Here is a 15,081-nt window from a genome sequence, read left to right on the forward strand (position 1 = left end):
TAGCATAATTCTTTCCACAATATTACGGAAAAAGACAAAAACAAATATAAGAAGGTGGTTGGCTATATAAATTTAAAACAATTTATAAATTCTTATACTTTTTTTATAAATTGTTTTAAAATTTTATATATTGTGAGATTTTATTTAAAAAAATAAGTGTTTAAAGGGTTTAAATGAATTTGAATAAATAAAAATACTAATGTGTTTGGTATTATAAAACTTTTTTATCGTCAAAATTACCAAAAATATATATAATATTATAAGTTAATATTATATATATAGTTATTTATGAAAATAGTTTTATAATTTTAATATTTGAGAAAAAATAAAGCAATTTTATATCTATATTATAAAAATTAAGTTATTTGGATGAAAAAAAAATTAATATTGTTTTTAAAGAGTAAGTCTTTTGTGAGACGATCTCACGAATCTTTATATGTGAGACGAGTCAACCCTATCGATATTCACAATAAAAAGTAATAATATTAGCATAAAAAGTAATATTTTTTCATGGATGACCTAAATAAGATATATGTCTCACAAAATACGACCCTGAAAACCGTCTCACATAAGTTTTTGCCATTTTTAAAAACATCTTATAAGATGCCGAATTATTTTGAAAGCATATAAGATTTTTGTAATTTTTTTTATTAGAAAAATTATGAAAGCTTATAAACTATATGTCAAACATTCTGTAAGTCCAAAATCCAAATCTCATATATATATATATATATATATATATATATATATATATATATATATATATATATATATATATATATATATATATATATAAAGTGGAGTGTAGATAATATAAAATATGTGTCAAATTTATTCAAAATATAAATAATAAAAAATATAATATAAATATCAACTCCCTAATAATAATAATAACAATTTTGTATTTTTAAAGGATTGTGGAATTTTGAAGAAGGGAAAAAAAAGATAAAACTCAACAATCCATATTTGACGAAGTAAACTGCGTGGCATTTGGGTAATGTGAACTTGGACTTCCCGTTAGACTTTTCAACAATGGAAATTTTTTCTGGTTTACTATGACCGGAACCTGCTATCTCTGTAAATTTTCCGATTAATATAATAGCTTATAAAATAAACTAATCAAATAAATTATATTAGAAATCCTTATTCGACAAGTTTGTTCGGAACAAATTATTATTATTGATTGCAATATTTATAGTTATAAAAGTTTATTTTTGAAATGGGGAGGATTTTAATATAATTGGATCTTAAATCCAAAATCTTGTCCTGAATTTTAGAGCTGAGCCATAAGTAATTGGAAAGTGGGGAACACTTGTCTATATTTATGTAAGGCAAATAACAACTCTGCCCACAAAATAATAAATATAAACCATAGTTTTTGAAGCCGTTGAGAATAAATATCTCGATGAATTCTATATATAAAATTTTAGACACCGGTTGGAGAAAAACATACAGAATTAAATAAACCAAAAGTTGACTTCACCGAGACCTTTTTCAATTGGTCTACCTCTTCAAATTTTCCAGATTTTTGGAAAAAGTCACGATGAATTTAGAGTATGTGAGGAAGTTGGGGTTCATATTTGACCAGTCTACCTGAATAAAGTTTTGATAGAGTTATCGATGTTTTTTACCTTAAAAATGAAACCCCTACCAACAACAATTTCTTTTGCTTTGTTCGGATATTGAGATGATATTATTTAGATATTACCTCATCGTACACAGCTAACGATAGACATTTATCGTATATTTATCACTTAATTTTTAACAGACACGTATATACTGAAAACTTGATTCATTCGATTTTGTTAACTCTTCAAAATCCATCCATTGTTTTGATAAAATAAAGGGTTCAACACAATATTTAAATGAGATGAAGCAAAGTATTAAAAACTACAAAATTTCTAAATTTTTTATACAAAAATACTATTAATGTCACGTATATACAACCACAACAGTATATTGCATAACAAGAAATAAGACATTGAGTGACAACATCATCTAGCTTTAAAAACTAAAACTGAAGAAAACAATTTTATTCACTCGATGAAATCTATTAAACGTATGACACTAGTGGCTAATGCGCATGTAGAAATACTGGCAATCTGGAAAGACAAATTCTTCTAATCTAAATTCTAAAACACGAGGGTACACCCGCGAATGAAAACAAATCTAGAACCTACGAAAAGACAAATGGTTAAAATTTAGAAAAGGTAAGTAAGACATCATACATAACTTGATCAGATTTCGAAATGAAATTGTCTAGTCCACTCTTCCCGTTTGGCGGCGATTCATGTTTAAACGGTAACAGATGAAGGCCAACACGAGAACAGTATCAACTTAACAGAGAAGTCGAGAAACTGAATATGAAATATAAAAATAAAATAAAACAGCAACACCTCCGTTCTCTCTCAGGCACAAAGACCTGCATCAGTCTTACAAGACCTTCATGCTTCAAGATGGCACTGCAAAACACGACAAATTGAGAAGTTACAATAAAGCCAAATCATCACATAGATTTTGACACTTTCCTTGATCGGCACTCAGAAACAGTATCAAATGTGTGACAAAGGCAGCAAAGCTTTCAATAAGGACAACCTGAATACATCATATTATCACCCAAACCAATAACAAAAGCAAATACATAATAAAAGAAACCCATTCATAAATCCCTTGGGTAAAATATATGGATGTAACCCCATATATTCCAAACTACATAATAAAAGAAACCCATTCATAAATCCCTTGTGTAAAATATATGGATGTAACCCCAATATATTCCAAACCCAAAAAAAGACGGCCTTATTTGCGTAGTTGGAAAAAGAAACAAACAACTCACTGTATGTAGATGTATCAATCTGCTCTGGAAGCTCTTTGATGTCAACTTCAAATCTCTCCTGAACCTGTATGTAACACGCATCAAGGACATGTCATAAAATGCAAGCAAAGACAGTTTATTCATCTAGAACATATGGTAAATTCACAGATAATTCATCTACAATTTATAAATACCTGATTAAGAACATCTGAATCGGATGCAGAAGAAACAAACGTGATGGCAAGTCCTTTGGTTCCAAATCGCCCAGCTCTACCCACCTAACATTTCAAAAATCATGAAAAACGAATTAAAGGCACTTGTTCAAAAACATTAAAATTGTGCATGAAAGCCAGTGACTTGTACCCGATGGAGATAAGTGTCAGCTGAATCAGGCATATCGTAGTTAATCACAATGTTCACCCGTTCAATGTCTATTCCTCTTCCCACCAGATCTGTTGCAACTAGAATTCTCTTGTGCCCTTCTTTGAATCCCTTGTACCGAGTCAATCTGCAAACCCCACACGTTAAGAATAATAATCTTCGGAAATTGGAGACCTAGCACACAAGAACTCAAGTGACGGTCGCCAAATGCATTCCATTTATGCACTACTAACTTGAGGACAACATACATGATATTTTCGGCAAAAAAACAAGGATATCAAAAGAGAACAGTCTAAGAGTCACAAACCTTTCTTCCTGAGACATGCCAGAATGAATGCAAATAGATGGGAAATTACACTCCACGAGCAACTTGTTAAGCTCGGCAGCTCTAGTGACGCTTTTGACAAAAATGACAACTTGATTGAAGTCCAATGCATCGAGTAGATCATTCAGCTTCCGGTTTTTCTCCAGCTCACTTAATTTGATGTAGTGCTGCCATAGTGGATATTAAATGTGTGAAACTGTCGCACAAAATAAACAAGACATTTAACAATTTCAAGATCAAACCTGCACAAGACCATGGAGGGTCAACTTGGCCTCATCGTCCACATAGATTTCCATTGGCTGAAAGGAAGAAATGTCACAGTAAAGCATATTAGGAGAGCTCATGTGAAATTAATGGTATCCACTATGAAATGAATGATGGATGAACACAGCCGGAATTGAGGTTGAGGTCCATCTGAATTTTCTTCTTCCAGCTACTTTACCTCCAAGACCAACTCGTGTCACCACTGCTGATCAAAATAACTATGCTAACCGATGACATAAATAAATTAAATTCCCTTCCCAGCCCATACTTCCATAACAATTCTCTCCTCAACAGAGAAAAAAAACAGACTTCTGATGAACTTGACCAACCAACGTAAGGGGGGGAAAGAACTCCCTAAAATGAACAGAAGCCCTAGGACTAGACCCCTATGATCATGTTCCCTGAAGCTTCCTAAATTTAACCATCTCATGTCTCAGTTTGACAGACACGAGTGAAGTAGCAAGCGTAGATCGCTTCAACCACTGCATTAATGACCAAAGACCTCCTGCAGAAGGCTGGAATGATGGAAACAAGGTAGACTTCGATATTCAAATAGGACTGGCCACGGGACATTACATCTTGCATGAATTTCTTGCAAACTGGTCGAATCTCTTTGCTGAGTGTGGCTGAGAACATCATAACTTGTTTATCATGAGGTGTCATCTTAAAGATCTCCTGAACATCTCTCCTCATATCTGGGGACATGGACAGGTAATGAGAAAATTTACAACAAATTTGACCTCTCAAATGCAGTGAGGGCTGTCATTGTGTTGTTTCTGTGGTATAATATTACTTATTATTACGGATGTTTCAGCATGCATACCAAGGGACTCGAGCATCTTATCACATTCATCCAGAATGAAATGCCTCACATTCCTCAAAGAAAGTTCCTTATCTCTTGCCAGAGCAAGTATCCTTCCAGGTGTTCCCACGACAATGTGAGGGCATTCATTCTTCAAGAGATCCTTGTGGACTTTAATGTTGACACCACCATAAAATACAGCAACTTTGATATCCGGTAAATATGTGCTGAACCGCTCAACCTCGTGACAGATCTGCAATCGAAAGAAACATAAAAGGTAAAGTAACCGGCAGATACAGATTCAAATAGACATGAAGCAAAGACACTTTTCTGTAGACTACATGCCTGGTAAGCCAATTCCCTTGTATGACACAGAACGAGAGCAGCAACTTGACCTGAAATAGGTTCAATCTGCTGCAATGTTGAGAGAACAAACACAGCAGTTTTCCCCATACCGGATTTTGCTTGGCAAATAACATCCATTCCCAAAATAGCTTGAGGTATGCATTCGTGTTGCACTGATGAAGAACCACAGAAATTTGATCCAAGGAATCCTCAGTTTTCAATAAAAAAATGTTTTACCATTCAACTACTCCAAGGCAGAGCATTAATAGTGATTTACCTGAGAAACATAAGAACACAAACAGAATCAGGTAAAAAACGATCGTGCCAATTTCTGTATAACGTAAATCTGTAGAAGGTACAAAGTACAAAACAGACAACATAAAAAGAACTAGACCAGATAGTATTTCACAATAAGAGCGTATATTACAACATCTTGGGTAATGTATGCCAAAAAGCCCAAATAAAACCACGATTTATTGGCTCTGCGTTTGCCCTAACACACCATTATCATCTTCTTTGTTTGCTTACTTTTGTACACATAAGAAAATCGAACAAGGCCCTAAAGATAATCTTTTTCCTTATTTTGATTTCTCTTCCATTGCCTTCAGCAGAAGAAGAGCAGGAGGAATTAGTGAATCGTCGATTGAATTTTAACAAAATTCAGGCTTAAATTTGTTATAAGAACCATTACAAGCCTCTTGATACCGTGGAATCCGCATTTCGGTGCCTAGACTCTAGGCACTGATCTAGCACCGACTTGCGCATAGCAAATTTTAGAACTTTGTCTAATACTCAACCAGAAAAGGTATATTACCTTCTGACGGATGCTCAAATCCAGAATCCACAATAGCCCGTAAAAGCTCTGGCTTCAAGAGGAAATCTCTGAATCCTGAACTGTGAATGCCTACATAACCCCTGAAATTAAAGAGGCGGAATGCCCAAGTTATAACTGGGTGCATGGATAACAAAATAAAGTAGATAAATTCAAAATACATTCATTTACTTGCAAAAAAGAAACTTTTTTCTCCATCACTATCTCTTAAACGATAAATTTCTACAGTCTATCAGTTCTCGCAAGTTTTCTATCTAATCTAATTTCAATAAACCACAACTCTCAGATTAGAAGAAAAAAACCTACCAACCTTGAAATAACAGTAGTATACAGTAAGAAAATCTAAAAGAGCAAACTGGTACTGCCTAGAACTAACAAAGACTTGTTGAAACCAGAAAGATTCGACCCGCCATAAAGGAGATCTTGGTCTAGCAATAACAATAAAAATAAAAATTATTAAAATAGCCATACTTCTTGGCGGTCTCGCCGTTGACTTTGGCGGTGACGGAGTCTGCTGCCTTTTCGTCTTCCTCCTCGTAGTCGAGAAGCTCCTCTTCGTAAGCGTCGTTGTCCTTATTCTCTCCCATTTGGCGTCTCTGAAGTTACTGCAGGAAAACAACAGATCAACAAAATTGTTCCAAGTCCCTCCAAACCCGGAATCCTCGTCTACGTTTAGCGAAGAAAGGTACAATTTCGCAACAATATGCAAGAGGAGCAACGCAAATGGTTCCCTCAGGAATTCACCTGCAGAATCTGGAACAGATGGATCGGTTTCAGAGTCGATGGATAGGGTGGCAGCTCTTAGCACGGGGGAGAGTGAGAGGCAACGAAAGTGCTAGGGTTTTGACTATATAGTAACCTATTGACGAATTTACCCTTGAAGGAAGGAAGGAATTACAGGGGCGTGTCGAGGGAACCATATTTCCACTCCGAATTTTTTTGAAATACATCCTCACTTACACATAAACTAAAATATAACTTCTATAAATCAAAAGATAATGAATCGCGAATTTGATTATTAGTTTTAATCATTTTAGAATGAAAATACATAAAATTCTTGAAAATAGGCTACAAATAATAGAATGATTCTTGAAAATATGCTACAAATAATAGAATGTATACAATAAAGTTATTAGTCTTATAAAAACATGAAATAACCGGTGGTAATAATCTTGTAAAAAAGTACATCAAATATCAAATATAGAATGTGATTATAAACCTTGGAATGTAATTTTATAGGACACTCTATGATTTTTATTTATTGTGATATGAAATATATGTCGGCAAGTGATTTGTCAAAGAAAGTGGGCAGATAAACAATAAATTCATCAAATGCAATACTAAAGTTGTGGAAGACTTCTTTGAATATGCAGTAGAGAATTCGAACGTGATATTTGTCTTCTCGTGTTCATAAGCCAGGGGAGCTCTATAAATAGAGCTCTTTCTCGTTAGTTGAGATCATCTCATTCTCAAGCTTCTTCTTGATTTTTCTTATTCATCCTGTCAGTCTTGTAATATTTGTGAGGTGTTTGTTCTCCTGTATTTAGCGAGTGTGTGTTCTCTTTGAAAACACAGTGAATGAGTTATACACCATAAAATATTATAGTTGAAATCTTTTCATCTTACCGTGGTTTTTACCCTAATAATTTTTAGGGGTTTTTCATGTAAATCTCAATATTCAATTTATTTTGATTATCTCAAATTAACGCATGTGGGACAAACAATATAGATATCATATATGTAATTTTGATAAATTACTAATTCTGTTTCGTTGTCAAAACAATGCTGCATTTATGCTATGCGAAAATTATGGCCTTCAAAAGATATAGAGCAATCATCAAACACGAACGATTCAATGTTCAATCTAGCCCCTTGTGATGTTTAATAATAATAATAATAATACATGAGATAACCATGACCGACGATTTCGGTTGAGAAAAAACATGATTCAATGTTTCAATCAGACATTTATAAGATTTAGCTTTATCAATGATCATGACCTAAATATCCAATAAGGCCGATCCAATGTTCAAGTCATAAGATGGCGCAAAAAGATATACACTAATTTATTCAAGTGTTTTGCATAAATAATAAGTGTAGTTAAGATATGAATCTACACGCCTTTCGGAAATTCATAAATATTTCTACTAATATGTAACAATTTCGACTGGATTATATATACTTGTCAGTGCAATAGAGAATAAGAATTAAGTATGCAAGTGACCCACCAATCAAAAACTTTGCATGCGTTTAAATTATAATTTCCCTCACATTATTAATGGAGCTAGACTTCGGAGTATACAAGAATCTAACTTTGTGCCTCAAATGGCGAAAGAAACAAGGCACAATCCGACAAGGAAATCAGCACATTTTGGTCAAAACAAGAGGAATATTTGCATGCCAAAAGGTATAATACTCTTCCAATATTCGTTTCAATAATATCCCTTCTATTTGTTCCCCACCAATATATAATGTAATATTGTTCCTTCGAATGCTAACGTATGTTTTCAGTCATGAAGTTTTGGAAGATTTTGAGAAATCTAATCAACCAGACGTTGCCTGATTGGAAAGACAAGTTTTTATCCTACAAAGAATTGAAGCAGCATCTGAATCTCATCTATCCAAACAAAGAAAACGATATTCTTGGAAACGAGAGGCCGAACAAGAGGCCCCGGACGAGCCATGAGCACGGTAGTCGTCAGACGGTGGAAGCCGTAAATGAGTTTCTGAATCTTCTGCACGCGGAGATCAACAAGTTTAACAAGTTTGTGATGAACAAAGAGGAAGGGTACATTATCAAATTGCAGGTATACATATATACAATTTTTTTTTCTCTTTTTTTGACGAGAAAAGGACTAAACAGTACTGACCTTAGACTGGGTGATATTCATTATTTGCTTTTCGATCATGGGTTTTTTTATATGATCAGGATTAATATATATACGACTACATGTTATCAATCAGATGTTGAAAGACGATGTTGCCGAGGCACGATGTTCGACGGTGGAGCTGATGAAAATAGGAAGGAAGATGGTGGATTTTCATGGAGAGATGATTCTACTAGAGAACTACAGTGCTCTCAACTACATAGGACTGGTGAAAATCTTAAAGAAGCACGACAAGAGAAGCAACGGGGATCATCTGATTCGACTGGGCTTCGTCCAGATAATCTTGCAACAGCCATTCTTGAGGACGCAGGTGATAAAGGATTTGGTCAAGGAATGCGAGTCGATGATCATTTACCACATCTTTTCAGGTCACCAGCACCAGGAACCTGCAGCCCCGAGTATCTGCAGAGTACGCGGCGGCTGCGTCGAAGATATTTCCGATGAAGAGCTTGGTGAGATGGAAAACATGTATCTCAGGCTTACTATATCAGCCTTGAGGGCTCTGAAGAAGATCAGGAGTGGAAGCTCCACTCTCGGCATCTTCTCCATGCCTCCGACGAAGGACTGTGATCACGACTGATTGGATTGAAATGTCGGAACATAATCGTGTGGATACAGTCAAACGCATGCACGCGCCCAGTGACGTAGCCATGAATTAAACCGAGACTGGGCTGAAGGATAGCCCTACTAGCGACGACTCTTCTAATTGATTTTAAGATAAGATAATTCTACAAGTTTAATAACTTAGTTGATCAAATAAATTTACTCGAACAACATGTTTATTTTAAGTAACTTCACGAACTTTGGCATCAGAATTTCTGTTTAAAAAATGAGTAAGTTTCTTGTGAGAGTGTCTCACAAATCTTTATATGTTAGACGGGTCAACTTTACTGCTATTCACAATAAAAAATAATATTCTTAGCATAAAAAGTCATATTTTTTATGGAGGACTCAAATAAGAGATATGTCTGACAAAATGACTCGTGAAACCGTCTCACACGAGTTTTTGTCTTAAAAAATATAATGTCAATATTGTAAGTTGAAATTTATTTCTACCAATGTGATACCTAAATTTATCTACAGTTTTACCTTTATGTATTTTTTATGCAACTCTGATCGTCGATGATTTTATCTCATAATTCATATGTTTTTTTTTTTGAAAAAATTATTTATTCAAATAATTAAATTACGTGAACCCAAAAAAATAACATATAATAGTTACTGATATATTGTTAATTTAGGAAAATGCCTCGTTACATCGTTACAAACTAACTTTTGATTAAGATTCTTTTTAAATTCCAAAATTACCACACACATTTTTTTTTATCTAATGTAAATCTTTTTTTTATTCAATATCATATTATATTTTATTTTATAAATATCATAATTACATCAAAATTATTTATCATAATTACATCAAAATTTGATAAACAATATATGAATTACATCATATTCATCCATCATATTTTATTTATTCATTATATGGATGTAAATGAATCAAATTGGTTTGCGAGCTTTTCGATCCGGCTTTAAAAATATTTGATTTGTATTCGAGTTTATGAATTCGAGCCGAACTCGAACATATTCGAATTGTTTTTTAGCAGAATTAGAGCTCAAATTATTTTGTTTGATAGTTTACTAGTCGCTTGTGAGCCTTAATATTTTAGTAATATAATTATATATCAAACAAATTTCGAGTTTTTCGAGTTAGATTAGTACGTGAACAAGTTCGAAATTTTTGAACCGAACTCGAATTTCATTCAAATGAATTCGAGGGAAAAAAATTAAAATTTTCGAATTTTGAATCAAGGTTGAACTCAAATAAAAATTTATTCAAACTAAATTCAAATTTTATTTTATTTTTATATTTGATTTGATTAAGTTCGTTTACATCAAAATAATTTTCTATTATCTACGATTGTTTCCACGTCGGCAGGCCATTATGTGCTCATTAATTTGACGCGATAATGGAGAGGTCAACGATTCGAGGGCAGACAAGTAATTTCACACGAGAACACGTGGGCTTAAACGTTCTCCACTGCCCATCACTATTCACTCCGCTCCTCCTTTCCGCACTTGCTCTGAAGAAGTTACGCTAGAGACTAGAGTGTTAACGGATCAAGCATTTCGTAACTGATCCAATTGCAAGTGTAAGCAGAAAATTTTAGATCCGCTTTTGTTGCTTCTTCAATTTTCGATTGTTTGACACTGTTTTGTTTTCAGATTTGTTGGCTTTAATTTCCTGCCGGGTGTTTTGAGATCTGGGCTTTGAAACGAGTGATTTGGGTTGGAAAATCAGCGTGTTTGGAAATATCAGTTAATGCTGTGCTGGAGTAAATCGATCCCCTCTTGGATTTCGCATCTACTTGCATGCATGGGGTCAGTTTTCTCCAAGTCTCTCTCTTTATGTGTGTGGATGATGATGTTGGGATTCTCCAATCTCCATTCTGTGTTTAGTACAGAAGCACAAGGTACAACTTTTTAAAGGACGGTAATTTACTGATTAGCTGGTGAATATGCATATGCTCTTCTTTGGAAATTTGGTGGGGTTTTTTCAATATTTTCCCGAGGTAGCCAAAGTTTTTAACTTTTCCTGTTCAGGGGAAGGGCAATCATAACACGATTCTTGCCTCGATAATTACCAATCATTTTGTGTTGCATTTTGGGGGCCGGTTATCTCTGTGATTCTAAGAGGGTGTTACCACGAAAAGTAAATAAACCTTCGTGGAACATATGACCCCACCAAAGAATTTTTATTTGTCTTGCTTTGATGATAATATGGTGTTTTCTTGGGTTTTGGGCCAACCCCTTTTGTCACGAAACAAGTACGCTTTCTTAATTTCTATTCTTATTTTGTGGTTTGGAATATTTGATTTGCTTCCATTTTAAGAAAGCGACGATGGCGTGTCAAAACATAAAGTTTTGATTTTTCTCTTTCTTTGACATTTTCACATCATGCTTTGCCTGATGTTGTAAGAGTTTGTTCGAGTAGTACCCGTTCCCTATGTGATTGTACAGTTTAGAATTGACTCACTAGGAACCTGTAAAGAAAAAAAACGATGAAATAAGAAAATGGCAAGATTTGTATGTGATAGATATTGTTTGGAAACAGAGATTCTTGAGAAAATTAGGCCTTTATATTTGTCCTTTGGGTGTTTGAAGAAGTATTTGCTATCTCTCATTGTGTTGATTATTGAAAGTTTGAAGGATAAATGGAAAGAAATGTTTCGTGTAAGATGATGCCCTTAACTTTACTTAGATCAAGTGGAGCAGATGCGTAATTATTTTACTTACCTTTTGACTCGTTGATCTGCAGAATTGGAGTTTTTTACTTCATAGTTTCTTGATATTGATGGTTTAATTTTGGATTATTTGACAGTATAGGTACATGACATGATATTCTTGTTATTGAGCCACAATTGTAATTGCTATAATTCTTAGACTAAATTAGTTGATCTGAGTTTAATCATGGAGATGCGACTCCCTCAAATGTCTTCCGTGCCAATATGGTTTATTTTGAAACGACAACAACTGAAGCTTCACACCCACTTATCTAGATTTCTTCCTTATTTTTTATTTGTAATATTGTTTTGTTTTATCATGGATTGCCAAATCGACATTAAGTTCCATAAGTATAGTCACTTGATCTATCTAACCTTTCTTCACCCACGGAACCATCTCCTCTTGTCGTCTGACACATGCAGTTCCCCTCCTACTTGCTTTTATATAATTCAGCCGTTGAAAATTTCGGTAATTCATGGGTTTCTTGATGGTGATTTTCAAGATATAAGAATGGTTACAACGTGAACTGGTTTAATCATCTAAGGGATCATCTTACAATATCATGAAATATTGCCCTGGAAAGGGTTATGAGTTGTTATGTCATCTGTTTTTCCAGTTTCAATCAAGACCTCTACTGACTAATTGCTCCACCTGTCTTTACTGTTAGCATCATCTCACATATATGATACTGTCTTTGTTATCTTGGGTTTGCATTAATGAACGTAATCCATCAACTCCTTTTAAACAACTATGTTTAAATCTGTTGTATATTTTACGTGCTCCTCCTTTGTTGCCATAATAAAACTGTTCTTATTCAAAACTTATGGCTTAAATTTGTTCCATTTTGGATAATGCTATTCACTTTTAGAGTAATGGAAGTTTTCAAGGCTAACTGTGACAAAATTTATTCTCATTCCTACACTTTCTGTGTTCGTTCGCCCTCCTTTGTTATACCCAAAGCGTCTTAAAATTTTCTGTCACATTATTCATTTGCATGGTGATAAACCAAATTTGTAACAGAGCAGAGGTTGCCTAGGATGTTGTGTCAAACCACCACTTGTGATTTCTGTGGATGAACCATCCAAAGGTCTGAAAATTCAAGGTCAACGAGTAAAGAAACATAATTTGACAGAGGATTTCTGGAGCACCAGTTCAGGTACCATGGACCATAGTGCCTTCCAGTCCCATAGAAGTATCTCGTCAATCAGTACTTCAAATCAAACCTTTGATGCTCACAGCAGTGCTGGCAGTTCAAACCACCCTTCCGATTTTGTTAATCCTGGCAAGTACATCAATGCTATGTTATACTCTTGCTGTGCATTTAACTGTGCATTTAAGGAACTTAAAAGTAGAATTTTGCGTTCTGATACCTCCACTACTGCTCTCTTATTTATTTTATCTCTTGCAGAGGAACACTAAAATAAATTATGGAGCTTTTAGGGGCTTATTTGGTTGGCTTCAAATCATATTTTATCCCAAAGTTGGCAGTATTCTACTAGGTGTTTTTGTTTTCTACCCCATACTTACATCAAGCGCTAGTTCTTTCCCTTAATTTGCCACTATCAAAGCTTAGTATAATGACAAATCTTGAGTTTGCTTCCATTCTTTGATTTTTCTGGATTAGTCTAGCACGGATCCAGAAACTGCTTGTTTTTTAGGGTTTCTTTTAATTCATCCCCGTGACTGCTTTAGAAAGAGGGTGGGTTCGATATAAACTTGAGAGACCGAACTTTATTTGACATTACTGTCTCCCTTCTCTGCTAGTTTTTCTCGATCAAAATGTGGCCTTTCACTGCCTTTTAACAAATTCAAATTAATTTGTTGAAGGTCTTCTTCTCTGGAATCAAACAAGACAACAGTGGATTGGAAATAAGCGATCTCAAAAGCATGTACAAGAACCAAAATTGAGGTGGCCGACTTTTTGTATTTCCCTATCTGAAATGTTCTGATATTGATGACTAGATTTGGCGGACATAATGTGTGCATGACATCAATGTCTTCATGCGAAGTTTGTTTGATATCATCCTTTCGAAACATGGCTGGAATATTGAACAGTTTTCATATTATGCTTTTCCAATTTTGCAGTTGGAATGCAACGTATGAAAGTTTGCTTGGGACCAACAAGCCTTTCCCCCAGCCTATCCCATTGGCGGTGAGTGTGGTATCTGTCTGCATTAACAAATGTATAATCCCAGCTTTCTCATCTCTCTTTTAGTTACTCAACAGGAAATGGTGGATTTTCTGGTGGATGTGTGGGAACAAGAGGGGCTTTTCGATTGACCTGTAAGAAAATATAAATTTTCTGGATAGTAAACTCTTGCTTGTAACTCGATGAAATGGTTGATGAACGCAACGAGCAATCTAAGTGAAGTTCATATTATAAATATATGACACTGTTTACATTTCCCGGTTTCGAAGTTCCCAAGAACTTGTGACTAGGTAGTCAGTGTTTTCTAATGCTCTGTGAATTTCTTATACTTTTATCTATGGTTGGAATTTAGAGATGGAAGTTGCATGCATGCCTTGTGTGCAGGGGATGAGCGGGGAACTCCATCTCTCACCTAAAACAAATATGCATTTTTTTTTTACAAAAAACTAATCCATATTTTTCCTTTCGAATATCTTTTGTCGTCCCTCTGTTTTCTAGGTTTGTCTTTAGTTGAATTCGATACCGGAGAGAGCAAGGGCTTGGTGGTTTCAATTAGTTGTGTAAACAGATCGTATCGAGCCACATATAAAAAAAATAAAAGGCTCAAGCTCAAGTTCGACTTGAAACTTAACTAATCATATTTTTCGTTCGAATTCGTTCGATACTCAGAACATATTTAAATATGTTTGCATATAATTTGAGCCGTTGCTCGAGAATAACGAATCAAATAAATTTACCAAAACAAACCACTTGATTTGTCATTATAGATTTGGAATCTGTATCTTCGAATCCGCTCATCCAAATGCAACATTCAATTTCGCACATCCAAACAAACTGTTAGTCCATTGGCTTACATATCCCTACTCGTTTCATCCATTTTCAATATTGCGGACGTCCCGTGTCGGACGAAATTTCTTAATTGTTCTCGCGAGGCATCGGGTTGCTACTTTAGATGATGATCTAACTTTTGTTTTGAATATTTATTTCTCAATATACTA

General features: G+C 34.6%; 3 protein-coding genes across 6 annotated transcripts; 2 read left to right on the top strand and 1 right to left on the bottom strand.

The window, feature by feature from the left end:
* Positions 1 to 2,194: 2,194 nt before the first annotated feature.
* On the bottom strand, positions 2,195 to 6,665 carry LOC140816209 (DEAD-box ATP-dependent RNA helicase 15-like). The gene is made up of 12 exons (XM_073175309.1): positions 6,509 to 6,665; positions 6,236 to 6,369; positions 5,747 to 5,847; positions 4,933 to 5,105; positions 4,609 to 4,840; positions 4,362 to 4,480; positions 3,764 to 3,820; positions 3,504 to 3,688; positions 3,179 to 3,323; positions 3,010 to 3,093; positions 2,837 to 2,900; positions 2,195 to 2,462 (listed from the first exon to the last, which is right to left on the bottom strand). The coding sequence occupies exons 2-12, from the start codon at positions 6,349 to 6,351 to the stop codon at positions 2,452 to 2,454; spliced, it is 1,287 nt and encodes a 428-aa protein (XP_073031410.1). The 5' UTR covers positions 6,352 to 6,369; positions 6,509 to 6,665; the 3' UTR covers positions 2,195 to 2,451.
* A 1,411-nt stretch (positions 6,666 to 8,076) lies between these two features.
* LOC140817169 (SPX domain-containing protein 1-like) lies at positions 8,077 to 9,281 on the top strand. The gene is made up of 3 exons (XM_073176802.1): positions 8,077 to 8,171; positions 8,276 to 8,571; positions 8,729 to 9,281. The coding sequence occupies exons 1-3, from the start codon at positions 8,090 to 8,092 to the stop codon at positions 9,230 to 9,232; spliced, it is 882 nt and encodes a 293-aa protein (XP_073032903.1). The 5' UTR covers positions 8,077 to 8,089; the 3' UTR covers positions 9,233 to 9,281.
* Positions 9,282 to 10,629: 1,348 nt separating this feature from the next.
* Positions 10,630 to 14,339, top strand: LOC140816798 (uncharacterized). 4 transcript variants are annotated; one of them, XM_073176252.1, is made up of 6 exons: positions 10,630 to 10,802; positions 10,876 to 11,123; positions 12,971 to 13,216; positions 13,762 to 13,843; positions 14,020 to 14,086; positions 14,161 to 14,339. In XM_073176252.1, exons 2-6 carry the CDS (start codon positions 10,973 to 10,975, stop codon positions 14,212 to 14,214), a joined length of 600 nt encoding a protein of 199 aa, XP_073032353.1. In that variant the 5' UTR covers positions 10,630 to 10,802; positions 10,876 to 10,972; the 3' UTR covers positions 14,215 to 14,339. The 4 variants fall into 4 exon arrangements, with proteins under 4 accessions (XP_073032353.1, XP_073032355.1, XP_073032354.1 ...); XM_073176254.1 differs by having other exon boundaries at positions 10,876 to 11,031; positions 12,955 to 13,216; XM_073176253.1 differs by having other exon boundaries at positions 10,876 to 11,031; positions 12,960 to 13,216.
* The last annotated feature ends 742 nt before the right edge of the window (positions 14,340 to 15,081 follow it).

The sequence above is a fragment of the Primulina eburnea genome, chromosome 16 (assembly GCF_022965805.1).
Source record: "Primulina eburnea isolate SZY01 chromosome 16, ASM2296580v1, whole genome shotgun sequence".
Classification (NCBI taxonomy): domain Eukaryota; kingdom Viridiplantae; phylum Streptophyta; class Magnoliopsida; order Lamiales; family Gesneriaceae; genus Primulina; species Primulina eburnea.

Bases quoted from the DNA above. Each gene is read 5' to 3' on its own strand.
- LOC140817169 (XM_073176802.1), top strand. From the start codon at position 8,090: ATGGCGAAAGAAACAAGGCACAATCCGACAAGGAAATCAGCACATTTT. The intron at 8,172-8,275 runs GTATAATACTCT...GTATGTTTTCAG, and splicing joins GAATATTTGCATGCCAAAAG to TCATGAAGTTTTGGAAGATT. The intron at 8,572-8,728 runs GTATACATATAT...GTTATCAATCAG, and splicing joins GGTACATTATCAAATTGCAG to ATGTTGAAAGACGATGTTGC.
- LOC140816798 (XM_073176251.1), top strand. From the start codon at position 11,725: ATGGCAAGATTTGTATGTGATAGATATTGTTTGGAAACAGAGATTCTT. The intron at 13,217-13,761 runs GCAAGTACATCA...AATTTGTTGAAG, and splicing joins TTCCGATTTTGTTAATCCTG to GTCTTCTTCTCTGGAATCAA. The intron at 14,087-14,160 runs GTGAGTGTGGTA...GTTACTCAACAG, and splicing joins CCCAGCCTATCCCATTGGCG to GAAATGGTGGATTTTCTGGT.
- LOC140816209 (XM_073175309.1), bottom strand. From the start codon at position 6,351: ATGGGAGAGAATAAGGACAACGACGCTTACGAAGAGGAGCTTCTCGAC. The intron at 5,848-6,235 runs GTATGGCTATTT...CTTTAATTTCAG, and splicing joins AACGGCGAGACCGCCAAGAA to GGGTTATGTAGGCATTCACA. The intron at 3,324-3,503 runs GTTTGTGACTCT...TGGGGTTTGCAG, and splicing joins GGCATGTCTCAGGAAGAAAG to ATTGACTCGGTACAAGGGAT.